This window comes from Enhydra lutris, unplaced genomic scaffold (assembly GCF_002288905.1).
Source record: "Enhydra lutris kenyoni isolate GAN:26980312 unplaced genomic scaffold, ASM228890v2 scaffoldscaffold1, whole genome shotgun sequence".
NCBI lineage: Eukaryota > Metazoa > Chordata > Mammalia > Carnivora > Mustelidae > Enhydra > Enhydra lutris.
This window is the reverse complement of record NW_019154085.1, coordinates 74874440-74899106: the sequence shown is the minus strand read 5'-3', so window position 1 is coordinate 74899106 and position 24667 is coordinate 74874440. Positions and strand designations below refer to the sequence as shown.

Below are 24667 nucleotides of genomic sequence, written 5' to 3'. Positions count from 1 at the left end.
CAAGTATAGTAATGGCTTAAGCTGATTTGCATTTTTGTAAATTACCTTGGAAACTGTGAAAAATAAGAATGAGAGAGAGTGATATCGAAGACAGAAAAGTCACTTAGAAAGTTCTTGCAATTTTGATGAAACTTTAAGTAGAGTGCTATGTTAACTGTTAACGTTTAACTGCCACGTTAAAGGCTTAAAAGAGACTTACAGCTGTCTTTTTCAATGTGTGGCCCCCAGACAGCAGCAGTGGCATCTGGAAGTCTTAGAAATACAGAATCCCAGACTCTAACCACCAAACTTATTGTGTCAGAATCTGCATTTTAACAAATTTCCCCCACAAGATTTGAACTGACACTAACTTAGAGGTTTTCACCATCTATTTCATATATGTCCATATTCTCCTTAATTTCCCAAATGACTATATATTGTTTATAAAGTCCTTGATTAACAATAATCTTTGGCATTCTGACGTGTACAGAAGCATCATCTTCAATGTTTTAATATAGTAGAATTCACATTCCTCAGCTTCAAGATTAAAACCATCTTCCATGATACATCATATAATCCGATTTTCCAAGTCATTGAAAATATTTTGCAGTTGTTGCTGACTGATTTCATAAATTGGATTTCTGATCTCAGCCTCAGGTTCCTTTAAATAATAATATTTGGAGATCTTAAAAAAAAATCACTGCTTAGGTCCCACATAAACTTTATTTAGAAGAAAATTCAAGTTTAGATTTACAAAATATTTGTAACTATAAGATAAGGAAGTAAAGCAGAATCTCTTGCATGCTTATTTGAATATTATAAATGCATAATTCTCATTAATAGAACCACTACAAGGAAGTAACTCTTTAAATATGTTTAGGGTCACACCTGGGTAGCTCAGTCAGTTGAACTTTATACTCTTGGTTTCAGGTCAGGTCATGATCTTAGGGTGGCAGGATTGTTCCTGAGCTCTGTGTTCCACCTCCCCCACCAAACTGAGCTCTGCCTTGGTCACACTGGCACAGAATTTGCCTCTGTCCCCTCTCCCTGCTTGTATTCTCACACGTGCATGCTCGTTCTCTCAAATAGATAAATAAAATTTAAAAAAAATTTTTTAAATAAAAATATGCTTATTGTTTTATTTTTCTGATTACATAGTACATTTTCATTTTGGAAAAATGAGAAAATACATAAAAATAAAGAAAGTTAAAATCACCTATACTGTGTGGGGTGTATGGAAATGGGAAAGAAATATAAAACATACATAAAATTGAGTATCCCCAAACTATGTATGTGTGTATAATATACTCTATGTGTGTTTTTTATATACAATTATACATATATGTATATGTATAATTATATATATTATATACGTATGCATATTATATGTATATATACAATTGTGTATGTATTGTTTTGCAGTGTGAGTTTTCCAATTAGCATTATATTGTAAGCATTTCTCCATTTATTTTTATTTTTTTTAAAGATTTTATTTATTTATTTGTCAGAAAGAAAGCACAAGCAGGTGGAACAGCATGCAGAGCAGGCAGAGGGAGAAGCAAGTTCCTCACTGAGCAGGGACCCTGATGTGGGACTCAATCCCAGGACCCTGGGATCATGACCTGAGCTGAAGGCAAATGCTTAACCGACTGAGCCACCAAGGCATCTCACATTTCTCCATTTAAATGCATATTTTAAACCTGTTTTTTAATGATTGCATGTTATTACACCATGTAAATATATTATACATCATTTTTCTTCCCATTGTGGCAAATATTAACCTATATAAAGAAGCTGACTATACTGCAATTCGAACTTTCATTACACCCCCAAATTCTTTCACTAAAGGTATGGGAGAAAATGGTAAAACCACTATTAAACATATTGCTTCAGTAAATCAGCTTATAGCATCTCTGATGATTATAACGAAAATGCATAAAATGAAGCAGAGTTTGTTTCTTTTATAATGTTTTATGTAATTTAAAAAATAAACTGGGGTCTGGATCTGAAATGTCTCAAGGCAGAAATTAAGTGAGTCCCCAAACAATAAAGCCACCTGCATTAGTGCATTTCAATTCCTCTGTCTTCATTTTAGTGAATAATTTGTTTTACTTGTCTGATTTTTTAATGAACTTCCCAATTAAAAGCAGATGTCACTTTTCACAGAACATAAATTAGAAACAATTTCATTACTAACAGGCAAAATCAGTATAAATAGTATTGCATTTACCTGCAAGCATTGGGAAAATGTGCAATGTGATGGGATCTTCACATTGGTAAACTTACTGTAGCCTTAACTTGTGGTTAATTTAAAGCTTAGTGAACCATATGTCTTCATTTCCAGAGGAAATTTGATTTAGAAAGTCCCTCAGAAATGTTTATGCCCATCTAAGAAGGGGATGAGTTAAGGAAGCAAATGAAGAACATTGTATTCCATGATCACTAGATTTAAAACTACCTGCTGCCATTTTGTTTACAGAATCTTCACCAGCTCGTTAAGTTTAGCCGCTTAGAGAAAGTTTCCTCTCTCTTTTTTACTTATAACTTTTACAATAATTGTTTGTACATTTTCTTCCACCCCCAGCCCTCTCCCTCCCCCTCTTCCCTTTTTGCCCGTTCCCTCCTCCTCCCTTCTATCTAACCTCCTCCTCCTCTCTTCCTCTGTCTCTTTGTTTTTTATCAGCTCTTAAATACAAACAAAACATGGATTTCTTAGGGCTTAACATTCTCATGCCTTTAATCTCTACAACTTTTCTGTGCTACTTCAGCATTCTCTTGGAGACTTTCAGTACTGTGGCCATAGATCTCCATGATGTTCATCACTCCAAAGCCCTTAACTTCAGCTTCTCAGTCCTGTGACTGCTTTGGTTCCAAAGCATTACTGACCCTGCTCTCCCTGCAACCCCTTTCCTTTCGCCTTTTCCTGGCTTCCCTCCTCGTACTCTGCAGCATGGGCCACCAGGGCTACTTGTGAGTAACTCAATCACCCGTTTTCTCTATTTCTACTTCAGAAAAAAGATGAAGCACTTGCATAATTTTTCTGATTAGATCTATTTTAAAAGGAAATGATCTATTATCAGTTAGCCTCACGAATTTCTTTATTTATCATCTCTTAATCCCCTGCTCCATCCTCCATAATCACCAGTCTAAAAATTTTATCCTCTTTTAAAATTCCCAGCCAGGCTTTACTTAACATCGGAGTCATGGGGCCATGAAAGGTGAAATTGCTTGACTCTTTTCTTCCTTGCCCTTGTCTCCTTCCCACCTTTTCTCCAGCTCTTCTCATTTTCAAATCTAAGCCTCCACCCACCATTCCACGTCCCACCTTTCCCATCTCTTCCATTTGAATCTCTCTTCATTTTTCAGTTACCCCTTCTCACCTTGTTGGGGTCCGTTATCAAAGGAATGAGACTGAGACAAAGTGAAAGCTATGCAAAGCCTTATTCTATGCCAAGCATTAGAAGTCAGACTGACCGGCCAGGGCCGCGAGAGAGCGACCCCCTCCCGATCTCACAGGCTGGTTTTATAGGGCATAACCGCAGACCCAAGGTACGGTGGCTTCTATTGTTAAGGCGTTTACTCCCGGAATCGATACCCGGAACCATACCAGGAACTACTGGGGCATTTATTCCCGGAATGAAGTCCGTGGATGTAAACAACAATATGGCTACCTAAGCAATATGGAGTTGCTCTGGCTAAGCAGGCCCTGATAGTTAAACAGGTTTTAACATTAAATTGGCCCTAACAACCTTCCCTCAGTTACATTTTAGTCTCACAAAATTGAAAACAAAAACATTGTGGCTCAACCCTGAAGACGTTATTCCACCTTTTCCTTGGCTACTGTCATGGCTTGAATTGTCCTTCCTAACATTTTCTGTGTTGAAGGTGTAACATCCAGAATCTCAGAATATGAACTCTTTTGGAAACAGGGTATAAACAGTGAAGATGAGGTCACGGGGGTGGACACTAGTTCTAGGTGGCTTTTTAAAAGGGGGCATTTGAACTCAGAGGCAGATGCACACAGAGGAAAGATATTGTGAAGACACATGGCGGGTGGTGGTGGTGGTGGCAGGAAATGGCCATTGACAAAGCCAGGAGAGGGGCTGGGAGCAGGTGCTTCCCTCACAGCCTTCAGGATGAACCAATTCTGCCTACACCTTGACTTCTGACTCCCAGATTTCAAAACTGTGAAAGAGCACATTTCTTTTGTTCAGGCCACCCCGTTTGTGGTACCTTGTTATACCAGCCCCAGGAAACTAATGCAACTACTTCATTTTCTGCCTCCTGCATTCTCTGCTCCTCCACTAATCCTTTACTTGCATTATGAGAAACTGCTCTTTCTCAAGTAACTAAGGAATGGACCCTCTCTATGCACTTGGCCCTGAAACACTGTTTTCTCTAGTTCTTCCATCTCTGGAATGGTTCCTTCTAAATCTTGCTCAATGCCATTTCTTCCTCCAGTCCCCCTTTGCTTATCCTGCTTAATCTGTGGCTCTTCTCTTGTTTCCTGCATTCTTCATGTGGTCTTATCTAATCCCATGATGACAACGTCACTTTTATCTTGGTGATTTCTAGACTTTAAAAAAAATTTCCAACCCATATATCATTTCTCAGCTCCAGTCTTCTTTTTACAAATTCCTGTTGAAGATTTACATATACACCTCATACTAGCTCTTCTAACTCAGCTAGGATCATTACTTTCTCTTCAAACCCTTTCATTTTCTTTCTTGGCTAAAGATGCTGCAGTCCTTCAGCCATCATATTAGAGACTTCAGGGTCACGTTAGAGCCTCATTCTCTCCCTCTCTCCCTTCAGGTCAGATGACTTCTTGGTGTGAGTCCCATTCTTACCTCCCATCTCCTTCTCCTCTTCTCATCCCACTTCAGTTTGGGTGCCTGGAATCTTTGACGGAAATTATTACAATTATGTTGAATAATGTATGAATCTGAGCCTACGAACTACAATACTTTCGCATTAAGCATTACTTGTTTGCTTTTACATTTTTTTTTTTTTTTTTGCTTTTTAATCAACGTAAGCCTGATTCTGAGCTCCCATCCTCTGACTAGTGGGACACCCAATCTCTGTGGTAATTGGAGTTCCCTCTCCTCAGGGTTTTGCAAGTGTCCCTGGGCTCTTGTGGCACCATGGTATCAGGAGGTCCCTCTATTCATAAGTCTACTCTGACTCCCTATGAAACAATCATTGTCTCAGGCTTTGTGGAGACTGCGGTTTCATTGGTTCTGCTGCTTCTGTTTCTGTTTGGGCACTGGAAGTTGGGATGGCCCAGCTTGCAGTCTCCCCGGAGGGAATTCACAGCCATGCCTGGGGAAGCCTGGGACTTCCACATGGTACTGCCCTAAGAGGACCATCCATCTCCTCATGCTTCCTCTCCCATCCAGCTTTTTCTCTGGTGCTGGCCAGATCTCCCCATCTTTTGATAATCCTTACCTCTATCTCCTCCTTTAGTACATCAATGATAATGTCTCTAATAGATTTAGGGTTTTTCTGTTTGTTTGTTTGTTTGTTTTTTTACAAAAGGCAGGAGGGGAAATATCTTGCCCAATTTGCAATTTCCAGAGTCGCCAAACCCAATGCTGCCTCTAAGTTTTACCTACTATTAAAGATAAAGCAACTGTTTTGTTTTGTATTGTTTTGCTTTTTCCTTTATTTCCTTTATTTCTTTGGAAGTCTGTACCTCTTAATTCCCTTCACTATTTCGCTCATTCCCCACCCCTATTTCCTCTGGCAAGCACCAGTTTGTTTTGTATATTTTCTGAGTCTGTTTCTGTTTTCTGTTTTTATAATTTGTTTTTTTCCTTTGTTTTGTTTTTTCGATGCCACATATAAGTGAAATCATGTGGTATTTGTCTTTCTCTGTCTGACCAACTTCACTTAGTGTAATACCCTTTGGTCCCAAACACCACTTTGTCTTCTAAAGCTGAAATCTAGCATATCCTATAATGGTAATAGGGCATTGAGGGGAACACAATCACAGAAAGGGTGTACAGGGTGAATTCTTCACAAACCTAGTGTTTGCAACACAGAGATTCACTGCATTGTGAATTGAGAGGTTTCAATTCTTTCTTCTTTTTCAGTTTTGTTGAGGTACAATTGATACATAAAGTTGGAAGATATTTAAAGTGTACATCTTGATGATTTGATATACATATATACTTTGAAAAGATTATGTCCATACAATTAACACATCCATCACCTCACATATTTGTCTTTTTGTGTGTGTGAGAAAAATTACATTCCACCTTCTTAGCAATTTTCAATTATATGATTGTGTTATCCACTATAATATCACGTTATACATTAGATCTTCAGAACTTATTCATCTTATGGCTGAAAGTTTGCTGCCTGTTTTACCAATCTCTCCCTTTATCCTCCAGCGCCTGGCATCCACTTTTCTACTCTGTTTCTGAATTTGACATTTTTTTTTTTTTTAAGATTCCATATGTAAGTGATAAAAAACACTTAAAGAAGGATGGCTGTGTGGCTCGGTCGTTTAAGTGTCTGAGTCTTGATTTCAGCTCAGATCTTGGCCTCAGGGTCATGAGATTGAGCTCTGCATGGGCCTCCACACTGGGTATGGAGTGTGCTTAAGATTCTTTCTCTCCCTCTCCCTCTGTCCCTCTCCAGCCCCCTAAACCTCCACTTGAGCTCTCTCTCTCTAAAGCAGCAACAACAATACACTTAAAGATTTTCATTCATGTGGTAGAGTAAGTCCCTGGGAATCCAGACTAAGAAAGATTTAAAGAAACTACTCACAAGGGAGTATTGAGATAGGGTTAGGCACCTCTCCCTTTGTATGAATTGTCACAAGATGACAGATGATGTTTATATGATCACAGTGATGTTAATATGATCACAAATGATGTTAATATGATCACAGTGTCTGATGTCACTGGTATGTATATATGTTCTACCCAAACCCTCACATTTTGAAAAATACTGTCACATCTTACTTATCACTGTGCGGTACTTTTGAACACTGAGTGTTCCAGGACATATGTTAAGGTCTTCAAACCACTGAAGACATTCCTGTACTCTGGGATTGCTGAGCAGTGTTACCTTACACAGTAGCTGGCTTGGGCAGTCATTTTGCTTCACTGCATTCCAGGAACAAGATGAACCACTGGCTGATAGATTACACACATGCCTGCACATTTTTAAATATATATGAAAAAATCCTGGGTATTTGGTTTCTTCTTGCTACTTTAGTTTATGGTCTTATTTTTCTTACAGGCAACTTTAAGCCTCTTTCCTTCATAGTCCTTTTGAAAAGGTTGTTCTCATTGAAGAGGCTGGGAACATATTTGGGAGAAATCCATGAGAGTACTTGCTAATGGAGTATGAGTGTGTAAGTGTCTATGTAGATGTGTGAGAGTGCTTGAGTGTGTATAGGAATGTGTGGGTGGGAGAATGTGAGTGTGTGTGTATGTGTGTGCAGGCAAAGGCGGATGGTGAGTACTGACTTCAGGAGTCCAAGTGCAGCCTTTCCAGAGAGACAGTCAACAAGATCTCATGAACAGAATTCCTCATCTTCCCACTCAAAATCTCTTCCACCTAGTTTCCCCGTCTTGGTAAAGGCATTCAATCTTTGCAGCTATTCAGATCAAAAGAGCTTTTACTTCCTCAGAGGAAGTGGCACCTGGGCTGTATCTTCTTTTTTTTTTTTTTAAGATTTTTATTTATTTATTTGACAGAGAGAGATCACAAACAGAGAGAGGAAGGGAAGCAGGCTCCCTGCTGAGCAGAGAGCCCGATGCGGGGCTCGATCCCAGGACCCCAGGATCATGACCTGAGCCGAAGGCAGAAGCTCAACCCACTGAGCCACCCAGGTGCCCCTGGGCTGTATCTTCTAAATAGGTCCAGAATCCTATCATTTCTCACCATCTCCACCGTTGTCCTGGGGACTGAGCCACTTGCATGTTTTGCCTGGCTGGTTATGGTAGTCTCTGCATGAATCCCTGTGCTCACATCCCTGCCTCTGTAGTCCTCCCCTTCCATGTATTCTCAATGACAGCCCAATGGTTTTCTTTTTTTTTTTTAATTTTTGTAGCTTTTCATGACTACTTGCTATTTGCCAACGATTTTAAATACATGTTTTTATGTTTATGCTTTGTTTATGTTTTGTTTATGTTTATGTTTCATTTATTTTTTTATGTTTTTTTTCCCATCATGATAAATGTACTCTTTAATCCCCATCCCCTTTTTCCCCCATCTGCTTACCCACCTCTCCTCTGGTAACCAACAGTTTGTTCTTTGTAGTTAAAAGTACATTTCTAACTTTGTCTCTCTCTTTTTTTTTTTTCCTTTGCTCATTTGTTTCTTAAATTCTACAGATTAGTGAGATAATACGGTATTTGTTTTTCTCTGACTGACTTATTTGACTTGCATTATACTCTCTAGCTCCGTCCATGTTGTTGAAAATGGCAAGAGTTCATGCTGTTTTGTGACTGAATAATATCCTATTGTATATATATATACTACATCTTTATTCATTCATCTACTGATGGACACTTGGGCTGCTTCCATAGTTTGGCTAGTGTGAATAAGGCTGCAATAAACATAGAGGTGCATGTATCCCTTTGAATTGGTGTTTTCATATTTTTTGGGCAGTGTGATTCCTGGATTATAAGGTAGTTCTACTTTTAATTTTTTGAGGAGCCTCCATACTGCTTTCCACAATGGCTGCACCAATTTGCATTCCCACTAACAGTGTCAGAGGGTCCCTTTACCTCTACATCCTCACCAAAACTTTTTGTTTCTTGTGGTTTTAATTTTAGCAATTCTGACAGATGTGAGGTGATATCTCATTATAGTTTTGATTTGCATTTCCATGTCCCATGTTCCATGATGAGTGATGTTGAGCACCATTCATGGCTCCGTTGGCCATCTGTATGTCTTCTTTGGAGAAAGATCTATTCAGGTCTTCTGCCCATTTTTAAATTGGATTATTTGATTTTTGGGTGTTGAGTTGTATCAGTTCTTTATATATTTTGGGTACTAACTCTTTATCATACATGTCATTTGCAAATATCTTCTCCCACTCTGTAGGTTGCCTTTTAGTTTTGTTGATTGTTTCTTTCACTATGCAGAAGTTTTATTTTGATGTAGTCTCAATAGTTTATTTTTGCTTATATTTCCCTTGCCTCAGGAGACATTTCTAGAAAATGTTGCTACAGCCGATGTCAGAGAGATTACTTCCTGTGTTCTGTTCGGGGATTTTTATGGTTTTAGGTCTTTAATCCATTTTGAATTTATTTTTGTGTGTGGTGAAAGAAAGCCGTCCAGTTTCATCCTTCTGCATGTGGCTGTCCAGTTTTTCCAGCACCGTTTGTTGAACAGACTGTCTTTTTCCCATTGGATATTCATTCTTCCTTTGTCAAAATTAACTGACCGTTTAATTGGGGGTTTATTTCTGGGTTTTCTGTTCTATTCTGTTGATCTTTGTGTCTATTTTTATGCCAGTACTCTACTGTTTTAATTACTATAGCTTTATAATATAACTTGAAGTCCAGAATTTTGATACCTCCAGTTTTGTTTTCTTTGGTACTTGAGGTCTTTTGTGGTTCCACACAAATTTTAGGATTGTTTGTTTCAGCTCTGTGAAAAATACTATTGGTATTTTGATAGGGATTGCATTAAATATGTAGATTGCTTTGGGTAGCGTAGACTTTTTTTTTTAAGATTGTATTCATTTGTAAGTATTAGAGAGAGTACAAGCAGGTTGAGTGGCAGGGAGAGGGAGAAGCAGGCTCCCCACTGAGCAGGGAGCCCAATGCAGGACTCCATGCCAGGACTCTGTGATGATGACCTGAGCTGAAGCAGACACTTAACCAACTGAGCCCACTCAGGCACCCTGGGTAGCATAGACATTTTAACAATATTTGTTCTTCCAGCCCATAAACATGGAATGTTTTTCCATTTCTTTGTGTCATCTTCAATTTCTTTCGTAAGTATTCTGTAGTTTTCAGAGTATAGACCTTTTACATCTTTGGTTAGGTTTATTTCTAGGTATCTTATGGGTTTTTGTGCAATTGAAAATGGAATTGATTCCTATTTTTGTTTTTTTAAGCTGAGTCAGAATATATCACTCCTAGGCTTACCAATTCTCTTAGAATAAATGACTCTGTGATTACAATCACCTCTGCCCTGCTCTGCTCCCACCACACCCCTCTTCTTCTCCTCCTGCTTCCTCCATCCACACTCCACTGTACTTGTCCTTCCTTCAACCAGGCAGGAAAACTCCTACCTGAGGGCCTTCACTGTAGCTATACTATCTGCCTGGAAAACTCCTTCACCAGAGACCCATGTGACTCACTCACTCCCTTTCTTCTTGTCTTTGCTCATACCTCACTGATCAAAGAGGCCTACCCTGACCATCATGTTTCATAGTGCACAGAACTCCCATCCATATGGAAACCTTAAGTTCTTTACTGTGTTCTACTTGTCTTTATTCTTCAATTTCATCACTTTATAACATGCTAGGTAATGTAATGATTTATCATGTGTATTGGTTATAAACAAAATAAAATAGTGGCACGCCACCATCATCACTAATATTGGAACTCCCTTGTCGGTCTACTATTAACTTCCCTGGTCTAGATGAAGTGTTTAGGGGAATGCCTGGTATAGAATAGGCCTGCTAAATAAATGTTTGTTGGTTAAATGAGTGAAGAACTATAAATGGGACCTTTATTACAAGATCCATATCTTTTGATTGATTATAATAATTGACTATTGTTGCTATATATGAATGTTATTAATTTTCTTATATTGATCTTGTATAGAGCAACTTTGATGAACTCTTACTGATTTAAATTATTTTTCTAGATTCTCTTGGTTTTATATGTAGAAAATCATACATCTACAAATGATGACAATAATGTTCATCCTTTCTAATATATTCATTTATTCATTTATTTATGTATTTATTTGCTTGTTTATTTATTTATTTTCTGTGCTTACACTGGATAAGACTTCCAGTAACATGAAGACTAGCAGCAGTGGTAGAGGACATATTTGTTTTGTTCTGACTTTAAATAGAAAGATTCGGGGTGCCTGGGTGGCTCAGTGGGTTGGGCCGCTGCCTTCAGCTCAGGTCATGATCTCAGGGTCCTGGGATCGAGTTCCGCATCGGGCTCTCTGCTCAGCAGGGAGCTTGCTTCCCTCTCTCTCTCTGTCTACTTGTGATCTCTGTCTGTCAAATAAATAAATAAAATCTTTTAAAAAATAAATAAATAAATAAATAAATAAATAGAAAGATTCAAATGCTTTATCATTAAGTATGATGTTTCTTAAGTTTTTAGTTTTTTGTTTTGGTTTGGTTTTTGCATCTATCATTTGCTACATTTTGGATTCTTAAAAAAAATTATAGATGGACACTGAATTTTATTGATGCCTCTTTTTGCATTTACTGAGATTATTGTATGATTTTTCTTTTATTTATTTCGTGAGTTGCATTTCTTTGCTCTTCAGTGCATTTAATTTACTTTTTGGCCAATATATTTGCATTGTTAAGGGCACCTGGGTGGCTCAGTTGGTTGAGCAACTGCCTTCAGCTCAGGTCATGATCCTGGAGTCCCTGGATTGAGTCCCACATTAAGCTCCCTGCTCAGCGGGGGGTCTGCTTCTCCCTCTGACCTTCTTCCTCTCATGCTCACGCTCTCTCATTCTCTCTCTTTCTCAAATAAATAAATAAAATCTTCTAAAAAACATTAAAGGGACATAGAAAAACCTATAAAAACTTCTGTTTTCACCTACCTAATCCCCCTCACTTGTGTAAAAAATAACCACTATTATTAGTTTTTTAACTATCTGCCTAGTTTCTTTATGTTATCTAAACAAATACAGCTATATATTCTTATTTTGTCCCTTCCTTACCTCATTAGTGGCCTACTAAGCTTACCCTTCTGTGTCTAGTTTTTATTACTTGGTTATTCTTCTATAGTAGTATATAGGCAGTGTTCTGATACTTTTGCCAGAGAGTGTTCCATTGCATGAGTGTATTTATTTAAACTACCCTCAATGATTGACTTTTCCTATTGCCTTCAAACATTGAGTTTTTGTAGGTCTTTTTTTTTGTTTCATAGGATTCCCTTTTATTTTTTCCTTAACTTTTTATTATTAACAGTATTTACTCCTCTTCCTTAACTCTTTAAAAGATGTATTTATTTATTTAAGAGAAGCAGGGGAGGGGCAAGGGAAAGATGAGAAATCCTTAAGCAAACTCCCCACTGACCATGGAACTCGATCCCAGGACCTCAAGATCATGACCTGAGCTGTAGTTGAAGAGTTAGCCGCTTAACCAGCTAAGCCACCCAGGCACCCATCTTCTTCCTTAACTTTTAAGTTTGGAAACTCCACATAGCAAATTTGAAAAAATAGTACAATGAATGTCCAAATAGACTTCATTAATTTTAAAATTTTATGACATTTCCTTTCTCTGTCTCTCATTATGTATTTACATGTATATACTTTTTCTTAAATCATTTCTTTTTTTATGTTATGTTAGTCTCCATACAGTACTTCATTAGTTTTTGATGTAGTGTTCCAAGATGCATTGTTTGTGTATAACACCCAGTTCTCCTCCTTAGTATCCATGCCCTCCTTAATATCCATCACCAGGCTCACCCATCTCCCCACCTCCCTGCCCTCTAAAACCCTCAGTCTTTTTCTCAGAGTCCAGAGTCTCTCATGGTTTTTCTCCCCCTCTGATTCCCCACCTCTTCATTTTTCCTTTCCTTCTTCTAATGTCCTCCATGCTATTCCTTATGTTCCACAAATAAGTGAAACAATATCATAGTTGACTTTCTCTGCTTGACTTATTTCAGTTAGCTTAATCATTTCAAAATAAGTTGTGAACATCATGTATTTTCACCCTAAATATTTCAACGGATAACCTAATGACAAGGATGGTTTCTTCTACAGCCATGTTCCAATTTTATACCCAATTAATTTAACATTGACACAATGGTATTTTCTGCTCTGTTGTTCATTTTCTATTTTTTAAAAAAGATTTTATTTATTTATTTGAGAGAGAGAGATAGCAAAGAGCACAAGCAGAGGGGGAGCAGAGGGAGAGGAAGAAGCAGACGCCATGCTGAGCAGGAAGCCTGATGTGGGGCTCGATCCCAGGACCCTGAGATCATGACCTGAGCTGAAGGCAGACGCATAACTGACTGAGCCATCCAGGCGCCCCTGTTGTTCATTTTCAAGTGTTTTCAAATTGTCTGAAATTGAGGATAATTCATTGCATTTGGCTGTCTTGTACAATGCTTAGTAAGACCCTCCTGGTTTGGCTTGTATAATTTCTTCTCCTATTCCTTTCTCTGTGTGAACTTTTCATTCTCCAGCCATTATAGGAATCCAGGCTCATCCCTCCATTTTTGCCCTTAGCTTGCTCCTCTTCTCATTTACCACACTGCTATTTAGTGAATAGTGCTTTGCTTTCAAAAATCCTCTCTGAAGAGTCCTATTCAAATATCTATGTCTTTGATTCTGGCCACTCTTATCTATCTGGTACTGACAAGCTTTCTTTTGGATGTTTGCCCATGGGCTCACTCTTCACTCCCCACCCCACCTCTACTCCACTTCTGACAAGTAACGCCTACCCTTTTGTTTTAGGCCTTAGCTCAGACATCACTTCCTATGAAAAGTACTTATTAATTTTCCAAATTAGATAGTTCTATCTCCTTATGATCTAGGATCATCTTTTTCATCTCCTTGGTAATATTAACCAACAACCTTGCCTACGTTCTTTTGCTCAGGCTGTCTCTTCTGCTCAAACCAGCACTTTTGCCTTCTCCCCGGTCCCACATTACACTCATCAGTTGAAGGTCTCACCCATAATTTAGATCCTATAAAAGATCTCCCCAGATTACTAAATCAGAATTTATTTTTTCTTCCACTGAACACTGTTTAGTTTTCCATTTGTACCTACAATGATCTATTTGTGTTAGTTAGGTGTTCTTAAGATTTGTTACATAATGCTTTTGAGATTAGACTGTCTATAGTATAGGAGAGTTATGAAGTATCTATCCCAGTATAATTTTTGCTGCTGATTCATAGATTATTGAATATAGGAAGTATGGAGAGAGAATCCCAATCATATGAATAGTGATTAGCTTAAAACTGAACCTGTTTGAAAGGAGATGAGTCAAAGAAATTCTACCTTTGACTAGATTTTGTAGGAGATAAGTGATTTCTTGCACATTGTTAAAGGTAAGGGCTTTTCCTACAATAAAGAATATACATATTATAAATATGGTTATAAAAAGTTTGTAAAGAAAGTTAAAGACAACCATATAAATGTATAGAAAAATTTGGAGGGCACCTGTGTGGCTCAGTCAGTTAAACACATCTGTCTTTGGTTTGGGTCATGATCCCAGGGTCCTGGGATCAAACTCCACATTGGGCTCCCAGCTCAACAGGGAGTCTGCTTCTCCTTCTCCCTCTGCCTCTTCCCTTGCTTGTGCTCTCTCTCTCTCTCTCAAATGAATGAAAAAAATATTTAAAAAAAAATCAGGAGAACCTGGTAGCTCAGTTAGTTAAGTGACTGCCTTCGGCTCAGGTCATGATTCTGGAGTCCTAGGATGAGTCCAGCATTGGGCTCCCTGCTCAGCAGGGAGTCTGCTTCTTCCTCTGACCCTCCCCCCCTTTCCTGCTCTCTCTCACACACACTCAAATAAATAAATAAAAATCTTGAAAAGAAAAAATTTGGGAAAAAAACTGGATGAGTTTTATACTTTCAGGTTTCTCTCCCTCCTGCCAAATTTCTGCTTCCCTTTTAAATCAGTGGCTTATCTGCCTGACACGATAATGTGAAGAAAGTATGAAGTAGAAAGAAATGCCTTAATTTCATCTTTATGAATTAAGACTAATGATATTCAACATTGAAGCAGGACAGTTTTAAATACATGATGGATTGCTGTATTAATCATTTAAGGAGTATAATAGTAAAGACTTTATTTTTCATTGTATCTTCCACAGCCTGACACAATATTCATTGAACGAATGAAGTAATTTGGAAAAAAGAAGTTAAATTTTAGATTTGGGAGGCATTAATACAAAATTTTAAAATTTTAAAATTTAAATATTAATTTTAATTAATTTAAAAATTACTTTTAATACTAATTTAAAAATTTTAATTTTATAGCACTAAGTTTAAAGTTACAAAGTTAAGGGCGTCTGGGTGGCTCAGTGGGTTAAGCCACTGCCTTCAGCTCAGGTCATGATCTCGGAGTCCTGGGATCGAGCCCCGCATCGAGCCCCGTATCGGGCTCTCTGCTCAGCGGGGAGCTTGCTTCCTCCTCTCTCTCTGCCTGCCTCTCTGTCTACTTGTGATCTCTCTCTGTCAAATAATTAAATAAAATCTTTAAAAAAAAGTTACAAGGTTAAAACCACTTTTATTATATAATCATTCTTTCTCATTTATTGTTATGATTATGCAGAAACTCTGTAGGTCTACTGTTACTTAGTCATTCAATATTTTAGAATATTCTAGTCTAGCTCCAAAATTTTTTTGCTCCTGATTTCAAATAAAATGCTGTCGATTTTTAAAAATACTTCTTCTTCCAATAATGATTCGATGAATATAGAGTAGGTGTGAGAAAGCATGTTTTAAAATTTTTTCTAGGAAATACTGATAGCCAGATTTAAGGGCCGTTATTCTAGTTTATATATGATGTTCATTGTGGATGTAGTATATATGGATTTTTCCCCGATTTCCCAACTTAATCTATTTCATTTAGAAAAATCCTCACAACAGGTGAACATCTAAACCTAATAATTTTCCCCATAGTTGAATTACATGTTGAGATTCTGAAGGTTTCTCCAACACATGTGCTAGAAAATTAAACAATAAGTCCTCTGAAAACATTAATATAAACTGGGACCACCTCGTCAGCTAGTGGCATAATCTGATTGTAGGCAAATTGTGTTAGATGCAAATAATCTGGACAGCAAGACTTTATTAATTTTTATTAAAAATGGAAACACTAATACACCCAAATCTGGCTCTGCTCCTTACTTATTTAACTCAAAGAAAATGTGATTAAGAGGAACAAGAAATCTAAGAAAAGCAACAAGGACAAGACAGTAAAGAAAAAATAATGATCCTTGGAAAACACAAATCTTCAAAAAAATGTCTCCCTGACTTCCGATGTAATTAAATTTTCATCCCAAAACTATGTTGAACTAAGGAAGAAAAAATAAATGTATTTTTGCTCTAATCATTGCTTTGAAGATTTGCTCATGAGTGCAATCTGTTAAGATTTTATTTGATTTTAAAAATTTATTCTGCCACACATCCATTTGCTTCAGTATTAACAACAAGCACCCTACTCCGAGCAGCTGAACGACAAGCCCTACCTGGTAGCCATGCATTGAGCAGAATAAGGGAAACAAGAAACTTCCAAGCCATAGTTTTTACTGTGACTTTTGGAATATTTGAATAGACAGAGAAAAGAGAAAGCAACTATTACTCAAAAATTATTTTGATGATATCTGTCATTTCTACTATAGACTATCAGTCCTAATCCCACTAGGATTAATTATGGAAAATACAGCTAAAATCCCAAATTTTAGTAGGGCCTAAAATCTGGGAATTCGAAACACAGCAATCCATCACTCAATTTATAGGTGATTCACTAGAGAAGCAGAGGCATATGTGTGTTGATGGTGGTCATTGCATTGCAAGGGAAGTAAGGCTTGGAAAAACAAAATACCCTGCTTGAAACCACTTACTAAGTTTGGAATAAAAAGTGTATTTCTAGCTCCAGTTCTCTGCTCTTACCCATAAGCTTTCCCTGGTTCAGTAGCTAGGGTTCTCGCCTAATGGTTGGGAGGTGAAACACCACACTTCTTTTATCTTTAGATGACACAAAATCACAGTTCTTCCTGTTTGCAATCAAGACCTTTGCCGAAATGCATCACAGTGAAGGCCTAGTTCAAATGGCGTGTGGACCCTGAACTCTGTACCATCCAACTGTGGGATGGAACCCAGTGCTCTAGTAAGATCCTTGCTTTTGTGTAGGTCAGTGTGGAAATGCCTGGGAACAGAGCAGGAGATGAAACTCTAGCCCAATTTGCAGTCCAACTGGGCATAATCAGAGTCCCAGCTTTTCAGTGGCTCACTGCCACTCTTTAAAAGCATAAAAATTTCCTCTAAAAAGAAATTCCTGCTCAAAACAGACTTCCAAATATTCTCTGATTAAAATTACCAGGTTTATTTTGTTTGTACCAACTATTAATACAATGGTGTACAATTCTATGATTTTGTGTCAATGAGTTAATTCTCCTTGGTGCTGAACCAAATGGGACTGTAGATTTAGAGAATGAACAAGAAATGGGTTGTGTCTAATGAGATGTCCTAGGAAATAGCCATGCTATGCAGACTATACATGGGCTTCACACATGCTTCAGCCAGATGTGATTTTGGCCCGTCATCTCCACAGCTGGTATTTTCTTAGTGGTTTATAATACGTCCCCTATTCTTTCTCATCCATCTTCCCCCACTTAAAATTTACATTTTAAAGTCAGGTTTATAATGAAAATAATTTACCACATGCCCTTGGGTCATTAGACCCCTTCACCTACAGTGAAGTTTCCTGTGAATAAAAACTTACTAAACATATTGTGATGATATTCTTTCTTTCTACTTTCTACTCTTTGAATCTACCTGCTGGGTAATTTTTATGCCAATCCATAACTTCATTTGAAGAGCTAACCTGGGAGAATAGAAAAGGCAGAAGAAATCATTTTCACCTTCTTGTCTATCCGTACTAATCCTCTTAAAAGTACTCTTTCAATCAAGGGATCCAACAGAAGCTCAATTTCCTCAGCAGATGGAACAGTGAAAGGTACAGTGTAAAAGGGTAACCACTGAGAGTGAAAAAGGAAAAAAACGGAGTGACCCGAGGAGATAGCCTGAGCCCAAGAGCACACAGTGCCACATGTCTTTACTCAGGCAGACATATGCACGTTTCTCTGTCAAGACTGAAAAGTCAAGGAAATGGCAGGCTTTGGCTTTCAGCTGGCAGGGACATGTACTGGAAATATGTTATTGCAGAGTGACTGAAACTCAGTCAGAGGTTTAACACTAAGCAGGCAGGCAGCAAAGGCTAGAGAAAACGGACCATGATTTTCTCCATTGGGTTCCACCGGCCTTGACAACAATGACAGCTTATGTTTTTAAAAATAGTGTGATGGATTCTGATGACTCTGGAACATTTTAGGTTAAAAATAAAATAGTGGACGCATCCCCTAAGAAAAATGGCTGGGGAAATACATCATCAAAATGTTACAGAAATGCATCAGTAACTGCGCGTGGATTGCCCAAAGAAAACAGAACCAATTTTCTGAGAAGATTGAATAGAAATATTGAATGGACCCAACTTCATTTAATACCCACAGAGTTCTTGTGAAATGCAATTAAGAAGACGGGGGATGGAGAATAAGAAAAGATACGAGCCACAAAATGGTCCTTTACAGCTTCCTTAGAAGGTCATAGCCCACTTTTTATAAACGTGATGTGAAGCACAGAGTTGAAGTGTGTTTTCAAAGATTTGGCTCCACTCCAGAGGTCTTTCTTTAATGCTGTTTGCCAAATTTATGCTAAAGGCAGATTTATGAACACTGTTAGAGAACAGGTATTTCCCTTCTTATTCACAGAAAAGAATTTTATTATTTTAGTCCATGCACTGAGCAAAATTAAGCTTGAGTTTAGGCTGTAAATTCTCATTTCTATATGTAACGGGTGGGTATTAAGGAAGTTTCTGATTCTAAATTAAAAAAAAAAAAAATCTCAGGGTCTTTTAAGAATTTTCGCATTTCCAAGGCCTTATCCGGGTTTCATAGAACTTTCACCTCTGTAATTCTAAACTGATAGGTTCAACCTTTCTATGCAGTAAAAAACACTTTCCATCACCTCTCCTCTCTGAGATGCTGAGGTCAGCATTGAGATCGAGAAACAGGGTCTAGAGTCGAACTACCTGAATTTGAATTCGGGCTCTTTCACTTACTAGTGTTGAGAATCTAGGCAAGTTCTTAATACCTCTAAACCTCTATTACCTCATCTGTAAAATGAGGATAAAGCAGTTCCTACCTTGTAGGGATGTGATGAGGATTGAATGAGGTGATACGTGTAAATCATGTAGTACAGTGCTTAGCATACAGAAAGAAAAATCAATACTGTCTTGAAGAGGGTTAAGATACCTACACCTTAGGGCTTCGTGTTGTCCAGGCTGAACACATAAAGACCATGATCTCTTGCTCCATGTCCTAACTCTTTTTCCATTTCCTTCCTCTTAGCTCTCTAGGCCTTCCCAGGGTCTTCATATTTGTTAAGTGGTCTTCTGCTAATGAACATGAAGATTCTGGTCAATGATAATTTTTTGAAAGAATTACCTGCTTTGTTCTGTTTTAACATATTAAGCATTTCTTGAGTCCATTGAGGATTCATACCCCACAGATCTTAACAGAAAATAAGAGAATGGGTACAAAAGACAGAAAATGGACTAGTTGGGTAGCTGGAAGGAGAGACAAAATCAAAAAGGAAAGATGCAGACAGACTTATGAAAACAGGTGAACTTCTAGGTGATTCATCTGCTCTTAGCACAATAACAGAATTTCCCAACATTGTTCCAGCTGGAGCATTGGTCCCCAGAGATGATCAGTAAATGTGTGGTTTCATGGTGAAAACAGTTTGTCCAGAATATATATATATTTTTAATTTTATTTATTTGCTAGAGGGAGACACAGTAAGAGAGGGAACACCACCAGAGGGAGTGGGAGAGGGAGAAGCAGGTTGCCCCCTGAGCAGGGAGCCTGATGTGGGGCTCAATCCCAGGACCTTGGGATCATGACCCGAGCCGAAGATAGACACTTAACGACTGAGCCACACAGGCCTCCTCGTCCAGAATATTTCAAACCATATTTTCAGCTAGGAGTCTCAAAGCACATTAACATATGAAGGATTCTGAGAAGGCCTGCAGTAAGGAAACCTGCTTAATATTTTGTTTGTCCCTTAATACTGATCAATATGTAACGTGGGTCAATAACATTTAGAGAATCCTTCCACTATCATTATTTTAGAGCTGAGAAACAAATTCCCGTGAAGAACAAATTTGGGGCAGCTAGTGAACCATGATAAAACTGATGGAATGTAAAGGGGAACTAATGTTTAGAGAATGCCTATTACATGTGCCCGAAATGGTGCTAACTGCTTTAAAAACATTTGCTCTTTCCTGATAAGGTTAAGGTAACAGTTTTTAAGTGGGAGGGATATTTACAGTGCTTTATGAAAGAATGTCATGGCCCATATTAGCTGTCTTTAAGTGGGAGCTTAATAGCGCTTTAAAAAAGGAAGGATCTTAAGAAATCATGTAGCCCATATTCATGCTCAAGAATTTTGATTTTGCACCCACTGAGCAATTTGGAGTGTCAAAAGTTCGCAAATAACAGAAGGAGAACTAATGAATCACCAAAGTAGTAATTAGTAAAAGTTTATTGTGTACACACCAAAAAGACAGTTTGCAAACCAGAGCACTCATCCCAAAACATGGAACAAGGCTCAGGGATACATTATTATAAAGCAGCTTATATAGTGAGGAAGCAGTGACTGCTTCCTCTTCACAATTATTGGTTATAACATTGGAATTTTCTTAAATGATAGGGACTAGGTCAGTGGTTACCTCATATTGACCTTGGGAAAGATTCAAGTTTTGCTTACAATTTCCAGAGGCATAAACAAGAAATGACCCAGGTCAAGTCGGTCTCACAAAATAAGCTAAATTAAGCTTTGTTTGTATGACTAAACTGGTTTTGTCTGCACAAGCAGTTTTTAGGGCTGGTCTCCATTTGTTTTTGATTTTAACAATCCTCTCCCCTCACTTTTGGTCATTCTCTCCGAAAGGCTGAGAGTATGATCAACCATGATAATACTATTTTCCATTACCATCACTGATGTAGTCAGGCTAAAGAACCACACATTTGCTATTTCCATTAGTTGAGCCATCAGGACCTGTTTATAGGACCAGCATATATTTCATATAGTTGATAATGTAAGTATATATGAAAGTGAGGTAAAAATAGCAGTTTTATATTGTTAAAGGAAAGAACTACATTTTATTCTTTCTTTGCATTCTGCAAGCCATCTATCCTAGCATAGTACCAGGTGCATAACCTTCAGTATGTCTTCTGAAATGAATGAATGAATAAAGTAGTGGTAAATTGCACTAAAATTATACTTATTTTTATTATTATACTGATTTTGCACAGTAAAATGTAACAAATGTAGCTTAATAACAGGACATTTTGCCATGGGGAACAAGCCAGGATGGAGTCAGACTGTAATTTTTGAAATCTGGCGCTAAATTTCTGATGTTGTAACAAACAGCTTCTGCGTACAGCTCAGTCTCAGCTGAGATGGGTACCAGAAAATTCACTCACAAGACAGCCATGTTAGAGATAAGCATTATTTTATGAAGCTGAATCTGGCTTCAGTTCTTTCGCAAGAAACTTAAATTTACCTTTAAATAAATTGTTAATATGTTCAGTTTACTCCAACTTTAATTTTCTTTCTTCTCTACTTACTGTTTTTCTTCTTCTTGTAACAGAAAGTAAAAACCTACCTCTTTTCTTTCCCTGAAATGTTTATATACCACTAAGAATGAAGCATTGAGAGGTGAGACTCAGGTCAGGAAGGAGGGAATACTACGCAATAACAACTATTAATTTTGTGGAGAATAACAGATCTTAATTTCAGTTCTAAGTGTAGGCACATACAAACACAGCAGCCATAAAATATGAGATTTCCCTTCCTTTCTTGTACACACTTGCCCACACTGGCAATGAGACTGAATTGTGGGAGATAGACTTCTTGTATTTAAATGAATGAAAACAGGTCACGATGAGTTAGAGACTGAAAAACGCTGTTGAAAATTTTGGGGGTTTGTTTTCAGACAGCATTAATGGAAGGGGAAGTGGCCTGCGTTCAGAGCAACCAGACACTCCATCAATCACACACCCCAACTGCCCTGCCCTTTCCTGCTATTATCCCACTCTCTTTCTAGCCTCTTTCCTTTGTCCTTCTCTCTCTCTCTCTCTCTTTTTAAAATCTGCATCTTGGTACTCAAACCTGGAATGTGGCATTTACTCCGTCATGATTTGAAAATACAATGACAGGTTTCTGATACGTTCAATACATTGAAATGTTCTCTGCATCTTGTCAGAGTTTACAAAGAGGAGGATGTGTAAATAAACCGGAGTGATCTCTTGTAGGAATGGAATTCTGCTGCTGAGAAGCTGAGGAGTGATGCCCTTGGGATTCTGCTGTCCAAGGGCTACGTGGAGAAAGAGCACCTACGGCTCTCTAACCAGAAACTGCACCAGCTTCAAGGAGAATGTCGTCAGCTCATGGCGGAGAGGGAAACTTGGTTAAAAAAGGCAAATGGTTTTTTTTGCAGTACGAATAAGGTCAGTACGAAGCCACGTTGGTAATTTTAGGTAATCAGGGCAGACCAGTAAGAGACTCATTACTTCAGTAGGCTGTAGCACATCACAGAAGTCTAGATTCCACGTAGAGTTTCAAAATTAATAGCAACAAAATCGAGCTTCTAAAATGTATTCCTATCATGGCCATTGTTTGGTTCTCAAAATGAGGAGACTCTTTGCTTTGACATGTAAAAAACATCCCCATGAAAGTTTCATCAAAGAGCTGTCATTGAGCTGTTTGAGGGGACACTGGTGCTGACACTGCAGTGCTTCTCATGGAGTAAGGGAATTACCATAAAATATATCAAGGTGAAAAGAATACTGTGAAACTTTTACCAAAAAAACTATTACCCTTTGAGAAATGCTCTTTCATTTATCAGGTAAAGATACACGAATATTGCAAACCTTCTGCAGGCAGACCACAAGGCTCGAAGCAGTGCCTTGACGTAACTGTCCTGCCTTGGTCTTGCCTTTTAAGGTCAGCCAAGGGGAAATCTTGCTTTGGAACATCTCCAGGTCTTCTAGACTTGGAGAAGTGCTCTGCTTCTCCTGGTTGACTGTCGCAGGTGGCTCTTAGTGAGTGGTAATGTCTACATGTTCATCTGCATTGTATATCCGAAGCTGGTGATATTATTTGAAAATTTCTTTTACCTTTTCCAATCTAATATACATCTTCAAACTGCCCTGTTGGAATTGTTTACTACCTTAAATATCACTGATGTTTTTCAGACTGGACAATGTGACAGGAAATGAGTGCGTAATCCTTAGAAAGTAGGTATATTGTGATTTAAAGTCATGATAACAATCCGAATATACCGTCCTGGTATATGTCAAAATAGTTCCTTAATTTTGAGCTTCCTTACTGATAGGAAACTTGAAAAGGATGAATACTAGAATTCTAAAATAGAGTTGCTAGAATTACAGTAAAAAAAATTAAGGAAATTTTGGCAGATTATTTGTTTGGGATTTTTTTGTTTGAAGAGAAGATACGGAGCATGTTACTGGAGCTGCTGAACTAAGTAAATGGTAGGGTGCTAGGTTAAGTTCCTCTTCAACATTCCTGTTTTCGAATAAGAGACTTTCTAACACACATTACACCCTCATTCTATAAAATAAGTGGGTCATACGTCAGTCGGTTAATGCCGTTTCTAAGGAAGACCATTATAGAACATGTTGCTCTGATAAAACGACACTTCTAGAACAAACCCTCTAGGTTCAGCCCTGCAAAATGTAGTTTCCCTCTCTCCTTAGTTCTTACTCTCTTGCTCTTGCTTTCTCCATTCTCATTATCTGATAACTTCCCAGGGAGGCTTTCCTCTTACATTATTTCTGGGCCTTGAGGGAAAAAAAAATGACATTTCTAGTAATAGTAAAAAAAAAAAAAAAAAGAATGGAATGGTTACTTTCTCAAATTCATATAGCAATGGCAATTCAGGTCAAATCCTAAGAAATTATATTTCTTAAGTCTCAACACTTGACTTCTAGATTCCCTGTTTCATCATTTGAAATGCCATGGCATTTAAATCATAACTAATTCCATTGGGATTTATCCATCCTGCATTATCCATACTATAGCATTCTCTATAGCCAAGTGGCACTTAGAAAAGTACAGAATTTGTTCTCCCTTTTCAAAGCATCAAGGAATTAATTTTTAACTCCAAATTTAAGAGTCGATGTGAAAGGTGATAGTTGCTTTTACCTCAGCAAAAACAGAAATTGGAGCGTAGAAAGTGGATATTTAATCATGATTTTTAAAATGAAATATTTATCGTATTATGAAGAAGCAGTAAATGATGAAATAAGGTAGTGGGTAAATCCATTTAAATTAAAGAAGGAAACTCTTTTTTAAGACTTGTAAGTGGTATTTTTCTCTTTTATTTATATTGTGGGATCTCCACATTTTAAAAAATTCTCAGTATTTTAGCCTTTTCACATAGCACTTATAAATAACCCTAGTTAAAGTAAAGAGCTGGATTTCAACATTAATATAATGTAAAAGTCATTTAAAAAGTTTTTTTCTAGTCTGAAAATTCTATTTACACTAGGTAAGGGGTATTTTCAATTTATATCATCTCTGAAGCACTGAATTTCCCTTTCCACACTCACTTTACTATACCTTGGGTGCACTGGGTTTTCTTAATTGTGAACATCCTTATCCCTAGGTGAAGTCATGTTGTCAAGA

General features: G+C 37.7%; 1 protein-coding gene across 1 annotated transcript in view; it reads left to right on the top strand.

Moving 5' to 3' along the window:
• LOC111144596 (coiled-coil domain containing 141) overlaps positions 1-24667 on the top strand; it is a 220786-nt gene that overhangs the window by 118153 nt on the left and 77966 nt on the right. Inside the window, exon 7 of the mRNA XM_022498977.1 lies at positions 22273-22467. Coding sequence (XP_022354685.1) covers positions 22273-22467 — 195 coding nt within the window. The remainder of the gene's footprint in view (positions 1-22272; positions 22468-24667) is intronic.